The sequence below is a fragment of the Cyrtonyx montezumae genome, unplaced genomic scaffold (assembly GCF_038088225.1).
Source record: "Cyrtonyx montezumae isolate F1298 unplaced genomic scaffold, pur_monq_1.0 scaffold_16, whole genome shotgun sequence".
In the NCBI taxonomy this organism is placed as follows: Eukaryota; Metazoa; Chordata; class Aves; order Galliformes; family Odontophoridae; genus Cyrtonyx; species Cyrtonyx montezumae.
The window spans coordinates 645505-666054 of record NW_027071892.1 but is presented as its reverse complement, the minus strand read 5'-3'; the positions used below and the strand labels follow the sequence as shown (position 1 = coordinate 666054).

General features: G+C 43.4%; 2 protein-coding genes across 5 annotated transcripts in view; one reads left to right on the top strand and one right to left on the bottom strand.

Annotated features, from left to right (window-relative positions):
* The window catches only part of GLYR1 (glyoxylate reductase 1 homolog), a 28144-nt gene extending 14501 nt beyond the window's left edge, over positions 1–13643 (bottom strand). For all 4 annotated transcript variants that reach the window (XR_010621959.1, XM_065732280.1, XM_065732281.1 and 1 more), the window contains exons 1-5: positions 13595–13643; positions 11527–11563; positions 10368–10447; positions 3316–3454; positions 2457–2699 (exon numbers count right to left, since the gene is read on the bottom strand). Coding sequence is in view for 3 of the 4 variants with exons in the window: in XM_065732280.1 (XP_065588352.1) it covers positions 2457–2699; positions 3316–3454; positions 10368–10447; positions 11527–11563; positions 13595–13632 (537 nt within the window). In the remaining variant the exon portion in view is untranslated. The remainder of the gene's footprint in view (positions 1–2456; positions 2700–3315; positions 3455–10367; positions 10448–11526; positions 11564–13594) is intronic.
* Positions 13644–14335: 692 nt separating this feature from the next.
* On the top strand, positions 14336–15963 carry MRPS34 (mitochondrial ribosomal protein S34). Its single transcript, XM_065732249.1, has 3 exons — positions 14336–14741; positions 14813–14855; positions 15600–15963. The coding sequence occupies exons 1-3, from the start codon at positions 14424–14426 to the stop codon at positions 15866–15868; spliced, it is 630 nt and encodes a 209-aa protein (XP_065588321.1). The 5' UTR covers positions 14336–14423; the 3' UTR covers positions 15869–15963.
* Positions 15964–20550: the final 4587 nt, after the last annotated feature.

Genomic DNA, 20550 nt, shown 5'->3' with positions numbered 1-20550 from the left:
CAGGAAAAACTTCTACATGTGCACCTCACACAGTAGTAGTGAGGAATCTACTGCTGTAGTTTCCAGAATGCATGAAACTGGAAATCATACATGGACTGCTCCCATTCCTTAACACATCATGAAGATACTTAAAGCACTATGATTTTACCACTGATAAATTTTTATCTGTTTGTCCTTATTTCCAAACGTAAAGATTAAAACATAAGTCCTTACAATTTTTAAAGAGACTGTGCAGCGCTTCTATGTATTAGGTGTTACTTTCCTGAGGTAAAGATTCAGAAATGAAATGCACTTCCTGCAATTGCACAGTGCATATTAGCATCCACAAAGAACCACAAGAGATGAGCACAAAACAAGTAAGAACAAGGCTGATGAAGGTACTGACACTGATGTAAGCGTTCCACCTTATAGCAAGGACAACATAAACATCTGCCTCCAACCTTAAAGTGTCATTGCACACTACAATTCTTCTAGAGACCACACAGCTGCTTCAACTAACAAAGCACAGATGAAATCTGCTCTGATACGTAAGAAGTCAAGCTGTCCTTGAAAATATCCACATACATTTTAAAATGAAGAGTGTTTGAATAAACATGTATACCTATGGTCATTTGTAGAAAGACTATGCTTCAGTAAAAAAATCAGACCCTTAAATTTTACGCATTCTCAATGCTTGGAAAGCTAGTTGAACTGGGACTGAACAAAACAAAAAAACCTAAAAGAATATAACCCAAATTCCAACACTGAAATAATTCACAGTGACAAACATTTCCTGCCCCTCGCACTAATAATTCTGGGAAGTTATGAGATCCATGTAAGCAGAACGCAAGATTTTAAGATTATCTCATGGGTTGAAAAATAGTATTACAACAATGCTATTATAATTTCAAAGCAATTTCCCTAATGATCAGTATACTACTTTTCAGCACTTGCTTAGTTACTTTCCTACAGAAACTAGCTTACTTTCACAGTCTGCAGCAAGGCATTTATCACCCAACTGGCAAACTCTCTGTGCTAAGTTGTTTGAAGCCACTCCATTTGCTGTTTCCCAGTAAATATTTCTAGTGCTGTAATTGAGTCACTCAGCTCTCACTAATAAACCAAGGCAGCTAATACAATAAAAACTAAGTGTGCAGTGTGCCAGCGCCACCTGAATTCTCCCAACCATTCATTCTGATTAATTTGGATTGAATTTACCTCAAAGACAGAAACGCATTTTACATTAGGGAAAAAATGGTCCAGGATTTTATCATAACCGATAAATTCTAAGATACAGTGTAATTATAGCAACATCTAAAGCATTGAGATAAAGTGTTTTTCTGCAGTCAAGTTAAAAGATTTACAATTAATAATTCAGAAGTATGCATCCACCTCTCCTTTCTTCCAAATCCCCCCAAAAGGAGAAACTGATGGGCTGTCACATTATGTGGTTTAACAGAAACTGGCTAAAAAAAAAAAAAAAAAAAGCCAGTATCTCTTTTGTAGCTAATATCTGAAACCATCAGCTTCACTTTACCACCAAAGCACAAAGAGTTTGCTAGTCAACCTGTTAAGGCCAATCCTGTAACAATTCAGGAGATTGAAACCATCATCTTGAGTTGCATCCCAAAGCATACTGAAAGCAAATGCTGTGAAGCACAGAGCAGCACAGTCCCTTTGAAGCAGGAGTGAGCACGCACACTGTCACATAGTGCATCAGCTGAAGCCTGACAAACATGCACTGTAGCAATCCACTGAAATTTCTATCCATTTGGACAAGAAAGATCTGGACCACAACAGGGAGTTTCACAATAAATAAAGATGTATGACAGTAGACAAAATATTGCTGGCTACTGCTCCTGTCATGACACTTAGAAGTAAACAAGGGAAGTAATAGGGATAAAATAATGCTCCAATGCTGGACCTATATATTGGAGGACGGAAATATACTCTATAGCACAGAAGAGGAAATTAATACTAGTTCTTGTGCACTGTCCTCACGCTACAAGAACTTCTTCAAGCCTTAGACCTTAAGAATATCCCAACCTCAGTAAGCATGGAGGGTGAACCTAGGAGACTATAAATTGCTTAATCTCATAAAGCAAATGAGATAAGATGGGTGAAGTCGGGAATCAGATGAAAAGACACATCTCCTCATTAACCTTTCCCACATAAACTCAATTTGAGGGATAGTAAGATGGAAGGTGAAGTCCCATTAGACAGCTTCCAAAGCCCTCTCAAAGATATGAATAGAGCCACTCAAAACAACTAACTGCTAAAATGGCACAGGAAGAATCAACACTGTACTTGTCAAAGGTATCCAACAGCCAATTGTTCTAGAAGAAGTGACATGAAAGAGATTAAAAAAAACCAACTGAACTGACTCTTCACACTGGCCTGTTAGTTAAGGTGCCAGTCATCCTAAAGTCCACTTGCAAAGTCCACAAAGGGCACTGGTGGACACGCACAACACAAACCTTCTCATCCTTGGGTGGACGCCCCCGTTTTCGGGGGCTCTGATCCTGGGCTCTTTTCAGAGGTGACTTTGATCCTCGCTCTGATGATACAGAAGAGACCCTCTTTTTTCCTTCCCCTGTGCCCTTCTTCAACTTCCCTTCAGACAAACTGGCTTTGCGTTTGTCTTCACCAGCAGATTGCTTGCCTCTTTCCTCACTGGAATTATGCCGATTCTTCTCTTCACTGGAGTTTTGGGAAGATGCCTGAGAGATTACAGAATAGAAGATGGTAAGGAAAGAAGAGAAGAGCCTGAATGAGTTCCATGCAAACCAAGGATGTGAAGGGCCCCCATGCTGATGCCTATCAGGCACACCTGATGGGTTTGCATGGGAACATGAAAACTACTGTCAGCCCCTCAAAGCCAGAGAGTGAAGTTCCTTGTTAGTTCACTTGTAAAAATGCACGCTTGGAGTCACTGAGTAACAAAACAGGCAATTTGAAGACTCACTGAGGGTGCATACACAAGTATGCACTTCCACTACACTAATGACATGATTGGCTATCAAGTCCGAGTCTTAAGATTGATTTATAAATTCATCATAAGCAGACTGATTAGCCTCTTCAGTTTTACCATAAGTGTAACAATCATTTTTACCCCTCATCAGACAAGACTGAATGGGGAAGAGGGGAGGATAAGGAGAGGATAGCAAAAAATTAAAATTTAAAGTTTGGGGAAAAAAAAAGACAAGAATGAAAACTAAATTTTCTCCAACAAATCGCTAGAAGCAGTCAACTCTTTATAGATAAAAACACATTTCACCATCATTCGTATCAAGACTGGTTTTTATGCACGTGGTAAAGAAGAATCCACTCACTCACCTGGTCCTTGCCTTTGGTTTTTCTAAGAAACTCCTCCACAGCATCCACAGCTTGCTGGAAGCGCTTACCCTTGTTAATCTTTATCATTTCCTCTTTGTGCAGGTGATAAGGCTTCAACTGTTCCACTTTGATCCAAGCACTTGAAATCAAGAGAAAAAAGTCAGTTATATTCTCCAACAGACCACCCTATTCCTACAAATAGAGACACAATTTCTTGTCCAGAGCAATTGATGACTTGCTTTCCAGAGCCTGAAGGACTGCAATGTCTGCAATCACTCAGAACTTTTTTCTGGCACTTCTACTTGGTTTCTCCCTCACATTTCACATCCTCTTCTGCTAGCATTGCTCCCCTCTAAGCACTATTGACATACTCTATCAGCAGACCAGCCCTTAGATGTGATCAGGGGCACTAGTTCAGAACAAAGGTAGTCCAGTGACTGCTCCTGCACTATCAGGAGGAACATCCACAATCACATGCCTCCATATTCGGTAGTGACTAGTATGAATTTGTTCATAATGCTGTTAAAAGTTGTCAAACCCTTGCTCAAACACATTGTGCTCTATTAACCACTATTTGCGGTTAGAAATCAGCTCTCTGAAGGTTGACCCGAACTTTTTGAATCTTTTATGTGGAGGTAAGGTCTCCTGATAGAAGTGACTGCAGAATTAGCAGCATCCTTCCCACACTGCCATACAGCCAATACTATGATTCCATCATAGCCTGGAAGCAGAACTCACCCTCTTGCACACGAAACTATGAATATTTCAGCTTAGTTTATATAATCTTTTCAATAACTGACTTAACATACTATAGCAAGTCAAATTTTATATATAGAAAGTCTGCAGTCTCCTGCTGTTCAGCGAACCCCTCCTACGTGCGCAGACTTCGTAGTGAAATATCACAATATTCACTTAGATACAAAGGCCTTTTTTGTGATTCTGAGGTACAAAGCATATCCAGGTCCTATGTAACATCAATCTACAGTAAGTCTATCCACTGTGTATGCAAAGGAAATAAAATTTGTCAGTATGCTATAATAAAGCACACTAAGCATTGTTCCCAGATTTGAATTTCAGAATAAGAAGCATCTTTTCTTCCAAGGAATTCTCTTATGTTCCTTTCTATCTGCACATGCTACTTCACTTTCACTGCATGTGCTTATGACCTTTTCTTCCCCGTTACTTTTTCCTCTGTAATGGAGAAAGCCCAAAGCACAAAGATCTTTGCTTCCTGGCTTTGAAGGTATATTTTAGCACCTGTGATCACAAAAAAGGTCTCTTCCAGTTTATCCTTTGTGTGTCACCTACTTGAACAACCTTCTGCATGGCACAGCATCTTTTGACATTGGATGTCTGTCCATAAAGCAACTGTATGTTTCAGACACCTGAAAACTAAACCATTTTCTGCCAAATTCATTCATGTTTCTGCACAGGACCTCTTTTTTTTGTTAAGAAATGACCTCATGGCTATTATTTAGAGAAGAAGCCTCCAGAATGCGATATTCAAAAGGAACTACCACTTCTCCCCAACTCAGCAACAAACAACCATCCTAGAAAAGGACATCATGCTTACCAAAGCTGTCACATCTGAGAGTGTATTTATATTGTTGCACAGTCACCCAATATCCATAAATAATTGGTTAAACAGAAAGTGAAAAAGGTGTTAAAAAACTACATTTTAGTAACAAACTTCACTACTAGTTTCTCCATACCCCTTCTCATCCCCTTCAAAACAGCATTCCTTTAAAAACCCTCATTCTAGTAATGAACAACAATCAAAACTTAAAATGCTTGTGGTGAAGCAGAGGCAAGGATGAGTGCAACCAAGAGTGGCAAGGAGAACAGGGGTATTGAAGTAATGCAGCCAGAGGGAACAGATTCAAATACAGTATATGAGCTTGGTACAGGTAACAAGACTTCAAAGCACACTGCTTTTTAGCCATCTTTCAGTCTGAAGACATCACTTCCCAGTGAGAGCTTGAAAAATTGGAAGGATGGAAGAGGCAGAATTTCAGCATACACCCACTTCTGGCAATGCTTACAGTGAGGACTGCTAAATCGGGGTACTACCTCCAAATTTATTTTACTTACTGGAGCATAGGAAAGTTTGCAGAGCTTGCACTGTGCCAACTGAGAGGCCCACAATAGGTGCTAACACTGCCAACTTTAAAAATTACAAGAAAATAGCTTGACTACTTACAAGCCCAGTGTTAGCAAGCACACAACATGGAAGCCAGGAGAAATCAGGATGGGTTTTGTGACGCAAAAAGGGAATGCTGCACTTTCTCATCACTGTTGGCATCATCATGAATCAAATCGCATGGCTGAACTCTAATTTCGTATGTAAAGTTTTTAATGGAAGTTAAAAAAACACAGAAGTATCTCATTTAAATAAAATCAATCAGCTGCGCAACTGAAAGGGATATTTTGCAAAAGAACAAGCAGCAGGCCAAAACTGAGAGAAGCATACAATAGTGAAAATGTACAGAGGACATATATCTTTGGAGATAACAGCAGCAAGTGGACAAAAAGTTTTTACTACAGTTAATGGTCAGCTACAGCACTCTGCTGAGAGATGTCTAAAAACATTCTAGCTAGTTCCAACATACAGCAGCTTGCCTACAGCAACATGGAGCTTTGTATGGGCTATGCCCAGCTCTGAACAGTAGCAATGCAAGCAAACCCTCTGTCTGCTCAGCCTATAGCGGAGAATGGCTTGAGAGCAGCCAGGATGAAAGACTCAACAGTAACGTGCACTTGCAGCCCAAGTCAACCATATCCTGGTCTGCATCAAAAGAAGCATGACTGGTAGGGTGATGGATGTGATTCTGCCTTTCTGCTCTGCCCTTGTGAGACTCCACCTGGAATACTTTGTTCAGTCCTAGAAGCCCCAGCACAAGGACATAGAGCTGTTGGAGTAGGTCCAGAGGAGGGCCACAGAGATCAGAGGGCTAGAGCACCTCCCCTGCAGGGACAGGCTGATGAAGAAAAGCATTGAGAAGACTCCAAGGAGATTTTATAGCCTTTCCAGGACCTGAAGGAACCACCAGAAAAACTGGGGAGGGACTTCTGATAAGAACATGCAGGGACAGGACAAAGGGAAATGTTTTTAAACTGGAAAAGGGTCAGTTTAGACCAGATAACAGAAAGAAATTTTTTACTGTGAATGTGGTGAAACACTGGAACAGGTTGCCCAGAGAGGTTACGGATATGCCCTCCCTGGAAGCACTCAAGGCCAGGCTGGATGGGGCTATGAGCAACCTGGTCTAGAGGGAGGTGTCCCTGCCTATAGCAGTGGGCTCAAACTAGGTGATCTTAAAGGTCCCTTCCAACCCAAACCATTCTATGATAGCCTCTGGCTCCTTATATTCCCAAAGTGTCACATCCAACGCTTGACAAACTTTAAACAAGCATGTTCTAATGTCAGGAATTCAAAGAATGCTTTATGAAGACTACATCCAATATTTTCCCTTTCCCTAAAAAACAGAAAACAGTGGTATAAGAAGAGTAAACACACTGGCATCACAACAGCAAATGGAGGACGGGAAGAGTTCTCTGCTGAAGCTGTTGGGCCTAATGCAAATAGGCTGCAGATGACTCTATTTACCTTGGATTGCATGCTTCCTCCCATTTTTCCTTGATGTAACAGACAGGAGGTGACCCCTGACCCCATCACTTTCAGTGAGACAATTTACTTTTGTACTGATGCTTCAAAAATGTGCTGTGACTAAGAATGGGCTGCTCCAGTTTCCTATTATGACTGATACATGACTTCCAAGACTGCTCAGCTACCACAGCATGTGTGTTTGCACCCACAGCCTGCAGGTCTTCCTGCTACTTCCAGTTAAGTAGTTAGCTTAGAAAAAGTCAATGAATTTCTAAATAGGCTATGAAATCTAAGAATATTTGGAAATTGATGAGGTGCACTAAGAATTTATGGAAGGCTGACAGACTATGGGCCTGCCAGCCTAGTCATCCTACTGACTAACAGCAAGAGAGAAACGTGCATACCAGTTTCTATGTTCTAACACAGCTGCCCTTAATTACTAGAATGCTGAACAAACATTTCCTATGACAAGACTGTAGCTGTAGCTTAGAAAAAATCATTCTATTTTTCAGGCTAAGAAGTACAGCTAGAAACACACTGGTAAGAGGTCAAAGTTCCACTGCAATTTAGAAAGGTTTGAATTACAATAACTGGATGTCGCTGCACACTTGTCACTTCTGTGGATTGGAAATATCAACTATTCTCAATTTTGGATGAAGAATCATTTTAATATGAAGTCAGCCTGAGGACAGATACTCAGAAAGGTAAGTCTCAGACAGACTCAGAAAATCTCACCATAAGAAGATTAAGTTAAGAGAGGCATTTCATGAGTATATGCATCACAACTAAGTTAGAATAGGACACAGATGTTATATTACTGCTATCAACATCAAGGTGGCCTGCTCAGTTTTAGAGTACAGATGCGTACATTATTGTTTAAAACTAAGAAACAAATTCCTTTTCATAGGTTAAAAACAGTTCTCTTCTAGAAAACCTACCAGCCTGAAAGCAACAGAACAACTCTACCAACTGAGCAAACAAGGGACTCTGAGCTCAGCAGGAACTATCAAAAGCCAACTCTTGCAGAGTAGTCTGAACACACACATACTCTCTTTTGTCTTCTACCACAACTACACAGAGCGTTAGACAACATATTCACTTCATCACTACAGCATCACACTAAACATTAGTACATACACCTGAAGCACAGATGTCCAAGGTTACAGCTAAAGCAGTGAATTTTCTTTTCAGTTGTATTCCAAATCATTCAGGATTTCAAGAATAACCAGCACCTATCTATACACTACAGCAAAAACACTGCCAAATTCATCAGAGCATTTTCATTCACCCCACCAATCATCTTACATATTAATACATCTTACAATTGATGTGCACTCATGCTGCAAATCAATTCTCACTTTCAAGCAGCTTTCTCCAATGTTTGGTAGGGGAAGCCACAAATGTCAGAAGAAAAGAGCCTAGCCTGAGATGGTGGGATTCTGAAATTCCTCAGAAGAAAACAGACTATATATACCATGAGATTGTCTATCCATTGATGGCAACTGGCTGGCAACCACTCTAAAAGCGTTGTGAGGATTCTACCCACCAAAAAGCACCATCTTCACCTGTGTAAGGTGACAATGAGCAAAGGGCTCATGTTCAAACACCCACCAAACTTTGTCAAGCAAACTTTGACAAAGCAAGGCTGTAACAGAAGATCCATAAAATTCAATCAATGGTGTATTAGTGTCACCTTACAAACGTGGAAGGAGCAGAGACATGAATGCAAGAAAACAGGAGCAATACACACTGGAATACCAGTATAAGCCTGCGTACTCATCAGACCATGGACTACAGCCAGTGACAGGAGCTCTGCATCCTCCCGTTTCTAGTTCATCATGTACAATACTGATGTTCTGTCAATTCAGTATTTCCACCTCCTGTTTACATCACCTTAAAAAAGGTATTTTTAAACCCATTAGTTTACTTACACAAAATAAATGGATTTTTCATTTGAAGTTTTTGTGATTCTGCTCAAAGACAAGGATGCTCTCACAATTCTAACACCAGTATAACTCATGACAGAACAGGTACATAAGATTCTCTCACTCCTGTCCACTAACGTAATTTTAGGGGCAACAAAAGAGAAAGCATTTATTTCTCATTAGTTTTCAGAAAGGGTATGCAAGTCAAAGCAAGCAATTTTCTCAACTACAGTCATGTAGCAGAAAGTGTTTAAATCTTACAAGCAGCAGTGGTGCAAGGGGCAGACTAGAAGGTATATGAATTCAGCACCCTGCTGAGTGAGGTGGCAGGATTTTCCCTAGCCAGAATCCAGAAATGCAGAGCAAACCCCTATTACTTGTATGCCTGAACTCTTCAGCTGCAATCAAGCCACTCATCTCAGCAACATAACCTTAGACATATAATTGCTTCCTCCAAACTTAATACAGAACATCTCTGTTTTAGATAAAAAAAAAAAAACACAAGAATCATGAACAAGCTAACAGAAGTAGACAATTTCCTCAACGTTGAGAGCTTGACAAGCTCAAATAACCATTAGTTAACAACAAACAAAAAACATCAGAAACACTATTTGACTTCAAATCAACATTCACCTGCCATACATTACTAGAGGTCCAGCAAACCTTACTATTAGTGTGCAGCATTTATTTCTGCTCCATCAAGTTTAGACTTTGATTCTTAATGGAAAACTGATATTTTAAAATTATTTTTGCTTAGTATTTCATCAGTTGAAAACAACTTCCTTACAAAATAACCATTAGTTGGTTTTTGTTATTTCTGACCCCATCAAAAATAAGGTGTGTTCTGCAATTTATTGTAGAGCTGCATGACTTAATTACTTATTATATGACAATGTCAAATAGCAACAAACAAAGGAAAAAAGTGAAAACCAACAAAACAATTTTCAGCTTCATGACAGGTTAAGGTTTCAGGTTTTTTACTACAGATTGTAAATATAATTGTGCATGTATGTTTGGAATCAACAAATTCTGCTGTGAAAAAAGGAAGTCTACAAAAGTCCAGTGCTACAGTACCTTCTTAAAGCACAGCAAGAATTTCTTCAGTCATCAACCATGAGAATACATTCTCATCACGAGTGGCGAGTACAAAGCCACATTATTCTTCACATTCATGCATTCAATACGTGAATGCTCTTAGTTACACATTTCTCAAATAGGTACATGCCAAAACCTAATCCAGTCACATCACACCTACTCTCCTAAAAAATGGCATGTTACCAGGAACTTCCCTTCACATCATCAGCTAAAATCCTAACGTGACCAAATATATAAGTTTTATAGTCTTCGTACAACCAAGAATGGCTACAGCATGCAATAATAGATGGATTTTTTTTTTTTGCATAGAGATCAAAAAAACTTCCACAAAGCCACGCCTTGCAGCATTAGCAAAAATTTCTTCCACGAAAAAAACACATTATATGGAATGGTATTTTCATCAGATGAGAACAAGCAGTACATACTGATCTTCTGTTCCAAAAAACTTCACAAAGAAGCACTTTTTTCCGCGAGGTTTCTTCAGATCTTTAGGTGGATTAACAATCTGAAGGCAATTAAAAGCGAAAGTCAAAATAAAGTACATAATGAAAGATTATACTCTGGTTTTATTATCTGGCATTAGAATTCTTGTAGACTCTTTATTTTTAATCCTAACTATGAATAGTACTTGAATGTGTTATAATTAAATGTGTATCCCCATATTTCCTTAGATATGCCTACGCAGCAGCAGAGTGAAAAAAATCCCCAAATGCATGTTATACATCAGTGACAATTCCTAGTAAGGCTGTTCCCAATACATAAGACAGGAATCCTTCTTAACTTTATAAATCGAAATGGCACTTAAGTAAGTTTGTAAGCTAACTCTTAGCTATACCTTAAGAAATTTTATTTTATATTTTTCACTTAGAGAATATTTTGCTTATTAATTGTAAAGTATTAGGGAAGAGAAAAGCAGTGGTTGCTACACAGGTGACACCGCAGGGGAGCCTGGACTTAACCTGATGCAAAAACTGGAGTGAAACCAAACATTTATGGTTGTCAGCTATATTAATAACTTTTTTCTCTGTGGCACACTTCTACATGAGCATGCTCAGCCCTCAAACATACACCAAAAACAAAAATAAACTTCTTAAATTGAAAAGTTAATTGTATACCCCCCAAAAAGTGCCACTGTAAAATCTCTCTGCCCTTTCATCAGGGAAAATAAATAAACAAACAACCACGCTCAACATTCATAATTATTACATAAATGCCTCTGCTCTAAAATAATACCTTGAGAAGGCAGACTCCTGATTCCTGTTATTTTAACCAAGTTTCTATGCAAGGGAGGAAGAATGTTTTCTAGAAGGTCACAGGGATTGGTCTGGGAAAAACAGTCAGTTTCAAAGCTGGATGAACTGTTCTTCATCGTACCTGAGCTAACAGCCGTTACTGACAGGGTGAACTTCTACATCAATTAAAATCCCAATTGGTTCAGAGTTTACATTCACACAATGGTATTCAAAAAAGTAAAGCAAAAACTAATACTCATCTTTAACTGAAAGGCTTTCAGGTAAAGCTTTGTGTTTGTGCAGAAGGAAAAACAAAACCACAAAGAGAACAACACCAAAAAGCCTAACTCACCTTTCCTGGCCACGGTGGGTACCGTCCCAGCTTCCCCCTAGGAAGAAATGGAAGAATTATGCACTAGGATCAGAGATAGGAAAAAAACAACACCCCAGTTCTACCTCTGTATTTTACATCATGTTTTTCGCCCTGAGAGAAATACAATTTATAGTCAAAACCTACCATGACAGGCGAGACATGTGCACCTGACACACAAGCATTGTTACCAGTAGACACCTGTACTTGAACTAAGCCTCTATAAAGTCTTTATGAACTTGCTACACAATCAGAACTTAAATCAGAAGAACACCAGCAGCAGCACAGCTACTGCCTGGAACACTGAATGCTACAACTTTTATTGCTCTTCTAAGATTGGAAATTCTCTCACAAGGAACTGAGATGAGCATTGTTGCAACCAAACAAACCAAAGATTAGGTTGGTAATATATATCCATCAGGACAGAGCAGTCCAGTAAGCACTGTAAGCACAGACTTCCAGCTCAGACAGCTGAGATTTCATAGGGAAGCACTAATTGGCGGGATCTCTGCACTGTCACATTCTTCAGATGCTCGCCACTACACATGGTGATGTGCTAAGAATAGAAAAGAGCCAGAAGAAAGGCAGAAAAATTTCCTACACTTGTGCATGTTTCCATTACAAGAACTAAATAAAACTTTTCATAGAGGAGGGGAAGAGACAGTAACTTTAGCCCATAGCACACCAGCTTTACAGTTAACCCTCCCACCCACAGAAGCTAAAGTATTCTCACAAAAGCTGATTGGTCAGTGTCTTGCAAGAAAGCAAAAGAGAATCTGTAGTCTGCCAGCTCCCGAGAAAAAAACAAAACAACAACAAAAAAAAAAACCTCCCAACAAGAGGCATTCCAGCCGCTCCTGAGATGGGAATGCAACCCAGAAGATTCTGTAGAGATGGTCAGGCAGAACTACTGCCAAGAGCTTTAATTGAGCCCATGGTTCATAACTGATGCTTCCATCCCTGTGCTTTAAACATCTTGTTTAAAGCTTTTCATACTTTGCTGTCTCATAGCCATAGCTCTTCTGCATCGGTTCAAGGGATGGTAGGTGTTTAGGCTGTCACATACAAAACTAAAGCAGGATAATTTGCATTCCAACACCAAGTGTACTGCACTGTTGAAATGCTTGTTTGAAGCAAATGGTGCTGAAAAGGAACTTCTTTTACTTTCTTATCTATATATTAAATAGCTTCAGAGCACTGTCCATTTTTCAGATGAGAAGCTGCAGTTGTCACACAGCCAGGAGCACACCTTTCTTTTTACCTGAGAAAAATGCACAAACCGGTGCAGCGATGATTATCTATTTCTTGCAAGCTCTATCAGGAAGCCCTAACTTGTCAGGTGAAGCAGAGCCTATGCACTTGGAGATCAGTGCTTACAGGCCTTGAAGGAATCCCCTCAGTTCTCCTGATCGGAAAATACAAAACCACAGCTCTCCGACTACTGGAGGGTAAAACTGGAGTGACAAAGGGAAGTAGCTTCTGTGAGCTTCAAGTAGAACATCCTAACCTGCAAAAAAAACAAAAAGGTGCTTTCCCATGTTATTGTGCTGCCTGGCTGACACACTCCCACAGTGCAGGACCACTGCTCTCGTTCACCACCTTACTTGCTTACTTATTTTCCTACTCGTCTCTCTCTGGAGGATACCACATTTCCAACCGAGCCAAGCAATGACCGCCCCTCGGACCCGTTCCCTCCCTTCCCCCCGAAACGTCAGCCCCAAGCTGTGGTCCACTTCCCTCGATGCGCTCAGGCAGATCCCGGCAACTGTCACCGTCGCCGCCATCCCCCGGGTGCGGCGTGAAGATCAACAGCGAAACTCACGCTTTCCACCTCCCTTCCCACCACCGCGCCTTGCACTCTACTATGGCCTCGGGATGGCACCGCCCGGTCCGGCCCGACCCAGCCCAGCACCGCTGCCGCGCTCGAGCAGAACCGTGCGCAGCCCTGCCGCCGCCGCCGCCCGCCTCTCCGCTGCTCCGGGAGGAGCCTTGCGCCACTCCCTCAAACACCGCGGAAGGCTCCTTCTCCGCCGGGCCGCGCCACACTCACCACACCAAGTCTCCGAGCCTCAGACTCACGGCCGCCATCTTACCGCCACCGCCGCCGCTGCGCAAGGCCTGCCGGGACAGGACAGCACCACCCGCGGGGCCGAGGGCCGCGGCGGCACTGATTGGCCAGGCGCCGCCACGTGGGCGGGAGGGTGTTTAGCGGCCCCTCCCCCGGGTGTGGCTGCGGCGCTCCGTGCGTTCAGGCGCCTCTGGGGACGTGCTCGGGCAGCGGTGCTAGCACCTGTTCGTTTTCTCTGAAAATCTGTCGTCAGACCTAACTGCCCCCTCTTTTGGTTTAAAGCTGTTCTCCTTGCTGGACGGATCGAGGTTGAGTATCTTATTTGTCGACTTAAGCAGACATCTCTGCCCCGTTCCAGCTCCGCGCACCTTTCAGAACAGATGCAACATATTAGGAGAGCATTTGATTTTTTAAAGACATTAACATCACTTAAAATAGAATTGTATTCGATACATTCCGGAATCGACCTCCTGCTCCGTTTCCTACACACATCGCACTTGCCTTTTTGCTGACAAAAGCTGGCGTCTGTACGCCCGACTAAAAAGGGCGCTACGGCGCACCGCGGTGGATCTACGCAAGGCCAGCAGTCCCTCCCCCCAGCTGTACACCACCAGCGGGCGGGACAGGCCCTGTGCTGCGTGCGGGGCCTGGAGCCGGGCCGACTTCCGGGGGGCGCCGGAAGCTGAGGGTGGTGGCGGCGGAGTTTCAGAGCGGACCCTATCTCAGTGGGCGGGGCCTGATGTGACTTCCGGGGGGCGCCGGAAGTTGCGGGTGACGGCGGAGGGCTGGGTTCAGTGTGGGTGCCAGCGCCATGGCCCGCAAGAAGCTGTACCGTCCGATCGCCGCCATGGCCAAAAAGGTGCGCGAGTATCAGGCGCTGAAGGAGAGGCCGCGGGACTCGCAGCGCTTTGCCTTGGACTACGAGACCATGCGGCGGCCTCTGACGCAGAAGCGACTGCCTGTGCTGGCCTGGGAGGACGTGCGGCGCGAGCACCGGCTGTTCTCGCTTCTCTGCCGCTTACCGCTGTTCGGTGTGGGCCGCATGGTCACCCGCAAGTCCTGGCTGTGGGCGCACGACGAGCCGTGCTACTGGGTAGTCACCAAGGTCCGCGCGGACTACACGGCTGAGGTAACGGTGCAGGGCGGGGGCCTGCGGGGGCCCGCGCTGCCCTAGCCCTGAGCACCCGACCTTCGTTGCAGGGCATGGACCACGGCAGGGCCTGGGGCCGGCTGACGTTCCGAGGTAAGACCTCCACAGTGGGGCAGCTGGGGCTGAGCAAAGCGGCTCCCGGCAATTGGCACCAAACGTTGGAGTCTGGTGCTCCTGCAGTGCATCTGTAAGGAACATGAGGAAGCCATAACGCTGAGCTTGGGCTCTGCTCTGAGGGCTCAGGTGATGGACTGCTTTTGGACCTGGGAAGTAAGGTTGGGCCAAGCACGTGGGGATGTGCCAGTTAAGGGCATCGGTGGAGTAGGAGTAGGAGTGGTGGTAAGGCGGCTTCTGAATGGGACTGGAAAGAAGCTCTTGGAGTAGCACATTTGTATTTTCCATTTTTCAAGCTGCTTTATGTTAGGTTTATAAATCTAGTTTATTAGTTTTTGAAACACCTCTCATTCAAAGGTTTTAAAGTTGTTGGTTATTTTTATTATTGAACTTCAGTCTGGAGATTGCATTGCTCTCATTCTTTTGCTATGGAAGCTCATGCTCATGCAGAGAGAAAGGTGACTTCCTCCATTACAAGTCATGATGTCTGCACAGTACAGAATAGTTTCCTGTGTCTTTTCTGTCTGTTTCTGGTCAGATTTCCAAGGACAGAAGTGGGATCCCATTGTATAGCAGTGAAGATACCATGTGATCTTTTGAAGTTTTCCTTTACTGCTGCTTCTTTTAGCATCTGTGGCACAGGAGAATAGACACTTGCCACAATTTTTGGAGGGAACCTGTTGCTGAGAGCGTTGTCCACTAATGTTCATCATCTTTTATCAGGCAAAACTGAAGAAGAAGAGAGAGAGATTGACAAAGTCATGTACCATGACTGGCGTATGATACCCAAGCATGAGGAGGTGGCCTTCAAGAAATTTACTGCAGTGCCACAGGAGACCTGTCAGTACCTTCCGTACCCGCCTTTGCTCCGAGCCATGATCCTTGCTCAATGGCAGAAAGAGGGAAAAGAGATCACAGAGGAGCCAATGATTCATCTGCAGAAGGCCTCTCACCTTAAGGCTGCAAAGAACACTATAGGCACGCCATTGTAATGTCTTGCTGTGTCCTGAGCTTCCCACATGCTCTTGCTTCAATTTGGTAGTATGTCACCTTACCAAAGACCCCTTTGCTTACTGTGTTATGGTGTATCTCACCTGAAAGGAAAGAAGCAGATGCATTTGGATTTTTTTTCCCCCTCATACCTTTGGTCTCAGTCAGATTCACTGTATATTCTCTGAACTTAGAGCTCTTGTCACCCAGCTACAATGCTTGGGAGCGCAGTTTCATTTACAGCCTGAAAATTGAGGAGTTTTTTAAGAACATTTTTCAAGTAGTTTAATTAAGTCCTACGTAGTGGAAAAGTGATTAAGTGAAATTTTACATTATTTCACAGCTGAAATAAATGATTTCTTATTTCCACAGCACATTTCTAATGAAATTTGTTCTTTGGTGGGTGATCTATATATCTTTTCAGTGTCTGGAGACCAGTGTGATTGTTTATGGCGGTCCAAATTTAGCCTTTAACAAATACAGGTAGAGCATCACATTCATCTTAAGCAGTGTAGTCATCTCAATTGCTGACATTTAACTGCAGTGAACAGCATGGGAGGAACACACCTGGACTTTGGATACTGAGCTTTATTCCCAGCAATAGTTGTCAGGAAATGAGAGGAATAATTTTAATTCTGCTCATGCAAGGTATTCAGGATTAGTTCTTACTATTTGAAGCCAGTAGCAAAATGTCACTTGTTCTGGTGCAGTACATTGTGATGAAAGTTAGAAAAATGCATCATCTTAGTGCGAAGCTTATGATTTCATTTTTTCTCACAATGGTTGTGGCTTTGCTTGCAGCATCAAGAACCATTGTGGTGAGGGGGTTCCAGTCTGGTTGTGTGTGGAGGAGTCATGAGAGCTGTTCAGCTCCTTGCAATTCAGCATTTGGCACTTTTGTCTGCTGCAGTAAATAGCTAAGAATTGCTGTTCTATTTGAAGCAGCATTCTAAAATCACAAGTAGCCCAAAGGGATTTACTGATGGAAAGCAAAAATGTGACTGCATGATGTGTTCATGGCAGGCCTCAATGACGAGGGGTAGTGTAGCTGCAGCTGCCAGAAAGAGATTGTTACCAGACAGAGCAAACAGGTCAACAGCTACCTGCACTTCACAGGTTTCCTCACCAGAGGCTCCTGAAGGCTTAAGATGGATGAGAGCTTTCTTGTGGGTTATCAACTGGTCCTATCATGAAGCATAAAAGTTGGGAAGGACTGGGCTCTTGCTACTCTGCTGTGGAAGGCTGTGGCTAGAGCTCTGTAGGGTTCAGGAGGGCTTTGAAGCAGTGGGAGTGTCCATAGTAGGAAAGTCCAGAGTGCATAATGCATGAACACTGCTATGAGCAGAGACAACCACAGCTGCAGCTTGTCCTTCATCATGATTAAAGTGCTACAGGGAACAGCACATGCACTGAGGAGGAGTGGGATGGGGAAGCAGTGTAGCTCTGGGTTCAGAAGACAGAATCTCATCCTCAGCCCTGCGTGGCTGGAAGCTGAGCAGCCAGTGCTTTCGTCCCAGCAAGGGCTCTGGGGCAGCCTGCACTGGGCAGAGCACCCACCAACAGCCAGGGTGTGGACAGGGAGCTTGGGCAGGAGCAGCAGCAGCAGATGGGATGAGACCCTTCTTCCAAACCTGGCTTTTGAGGTGCTGCCATCAGCACAGGAATCACTGCTTGGTGGCCCCATGCCCTAGCTTGTTGGGGGCAAAGATCCTGAGCCTCCAGTGTGGCTCCTGCAGGGAGCTGCAGGGTAGGTCTCCTGGGCTGCTGACTGACACCTGGCAGGGTGACCTTGAGGCCCCTGGGAGGAACCTTCCTACTTTTTCACCTTTCTACTTAGAGCACACAGCTCCTGGGCAGCCATGGCTCCTCCTGCTCCAGGTTCTTCTCACAGAGCTGGTTTACAGCTCCCCAGCACACTACAGTCGCTTCAGACCTTGGCCACTTTTTTTCCCATAATGAACTGTGGGCTCTCCCTCTGGTCTTTGTAAGGATAGCAGATGCAGATGGCAATTAGTTAGTACCCCATGTGTGTGCCAAGTGCTATGTTCTCAGAGTGCTGCACTTGCGACACTGCTATCACAACGTGCTGCTGTTATGGTTTTGTGGTTTTCGTTGTGTTGTTGATATTCCACATCATAACATCATGTGGTGTATTGGGAGTTAGAGAGTTGCTCCAGTTCTGTGGATCGTCGATAGTTCTGGGTGTACCTGTCTCAGAAGAGAAGAACAACTACATTCCCCAGAGGACTTTGCAATGCTTTGCATTTTTACATATTTCCGCCCAGAGGGAAAGATAAAAACTGTCTGCAGTCACGGGACTCTCTCTTCCCTTTGGGACCGAGCTCGACAGTGGGTGTTTGTTGCAGCCGTCCACCTTCAGCGTTAGCATAAGGCCTTCGGTTTATCGGACACTCTCTCTCTTGCTCATTTTATTTGATTCATTTGCCTCAATTCCAATTATATTGTATTGTATATTACAATTATAATATACACAATTATAATATATACAATATATATAATACATATATACATATAATTGTATATATACAATATATACAATTATAATATATACAATTACAATATATACAATTATATTGTATTATATATAACTTTTTGGGTGCTGCCAGCTTGTTTGAGTAAAAGAAAAAAATGTTTTTACTGTTTCTGTTAAAACTGCACTTACAGGGATTGTATTTCATTGCTTTTTCCCTTTTAATGCTCAAAACGTACTGGAACTTGGTTAAGCTTGTGTTGTGATTTTGTGGTTTTGATGCCGGTATTCCATATCAGAGCATCACGCAGCAGTGAAGGAGTTAATGCTGTGGGAGCAGCAGAGGGGCGGAGCTCCACACTGGATGCCAGGCGGCGCTCTGCCTGGGCACCGTGGAGGTTCAGCACGTGTGCTTCCCCTGCAATTCCTCCTTAACGTAAGCTCACAGCTTTTGGTTTGGAAATTTTATCTCTTTCTCAATTGTTCAATTTTATTAGATTTAGTAAAGTTACCGTTCCTTCTCAGATCGTGCTGTTGTCTTCTTGTAGACCCATCTCTTCCCGCTGTTTCCCCCTGCCCCCCCGTAGCGCGGCTCTGCTCGGGCGGCCGCGTGGCCACTGACGCAGTTTCTTTTTCTCTCCTCTCTCCCTTCTCGGTTTCCCTTGGGTCACTGTCACGGATAACACCGTGACAATTATTGGTGGAGAATGTGGGCAGTGCAGTACTTGTACTCCATTGTAAATCTGGTGCTAAGTGGACTAAGGTTTTTCATGTACCTTATAGCATGCTGGCGTCTTTTTAAGCTCCTCATGTTCAGCACCGGAGTAATGTATGCATACAGCTACTTTAGTGTGCTGAGGGGGTTACATACCTCCTGCCTAAACACCCTGGCTAACGTGACAGATTATGCGGCATTTGGATTGGTTTCCAGTTACTCTTTTCAGGTCTTTACCTATATTCAGGATGTCAGCCTGGCAACTGTGTTATCTGTTTTCCTGCATGCACTCTTGGCAACAGTAATTTACATCATGTGGAGGAAGCTTTCCTCAAAACCAGAGAGTGTTGAATGGCAGAGAAGGTGGAAAAAATTAGGAAAAAAATTAGAAGCGTGGGGACCCCTGGTGTTATGCAATTTTGATCTTGAGCACCTGTGGGATCCTGAGAAATTCAGTGAGTGTTTAGGTAAGGAGTCATGTGACTCAGGACGATCTGAGAAGGAATGTATTGTTTGGGGTCTGGCTTGTGCTTATCGAGTTATAATTGATATTCTGGAGAGAAATGGTTTCCAAACCAAGGTCCAAAGCAAAAATGAAAACCTCTAAGTTAGACCTGACCAATCACAGGAAGCACCGGCATCAGTGTTGGTTGCCCCTGTGGAAGGCCAGAAATGGACACGGCCGTCCTCGCGCCTAGAACGGAAAGAAGAAGAAGCAGAGAAAAAAAAGGAAGATCCAGGTGAGGGGCCCTCCTCAGCACCACCACCACCACCTAGAAAGGCCACTAAGAAAAGTGAGAGACATGGAGAAGACAGCGATGATGATTACTGTTACCACTACTCGTCGACCCCTAAAGATGACTGAAACACAAGGTTCAAGAAGGGAGTTTGTACGGCACTCGGGTGAATCTATTGTCACCTGGTTGCTGCGGTGTTGGGACAACGGTGCCAGCAGCATGTCCCTAGATGGCAGCGAAGCCCGCCAACTGGCAAGCATTGCTCGAGACCCAGCTATCGACAGAGGAATTGGCAGATGTCTGAATGGAGTCGCTACCCTCTGGGAACGAGTACTAGTGGCTGTAAAGGATAGATATCCTTACAAAGATGACCTGGAGCCTAAGGTGGAAAGATGGAACACCGTGGAGAAAGGCATCCAATTTTTGAGAGAAACAGCCGTAGTAGAGATGCTGTATGATCCCAATTTCGTCCCTAACAATCCACACCAGGACCGTGATCCTGATAGAGTAAGGTGTACACCTGATGTATATCAGGTATAAGCTCTCAAAAACAGCACCAGAGAGGTACGCAAGTACACTGGTAGCAATGTTCCATAGATTCGAGGGTCAAGACAGAAGACTCCCAGTTTATGAATTGGCTATTACACTCCAAAACTTTGAACAACAGTTTCCACCATCACGTGCTTCCATTGCAGCTATAGTAGCAGAAGAAGTAGGTGAGATGAAGAAGACACAGAAAAC

What these genes read in the sequence shown, in the direction of transcription:
- MRPS34 (XM_065732249.1), top strand. Translation starts at nt 14,424, where the DNA reads ATGGCCCGCAAGAAGCTGTACCGTCCGATCGCCGCCATGGCCAAAAAG. An exon ending in GCGCGGACTACACGGCTGAG is followed by an intron (nt 14,742 to 14,812) that starts GTAACGGTGCAG and finishes CCTTCGTTGCAG; the next exon opens with GGCATGGACCACGGCAGGGC. An exon ending in GGGCCGGCTGACGTTCCGAG is followed by an intron (nt 14,856 to 15,599) that starts GTAAGACCTCCA and finishes ATCTTTTATCAG; the next exon opens with GCAAAACTGAAGAAGAAGAG.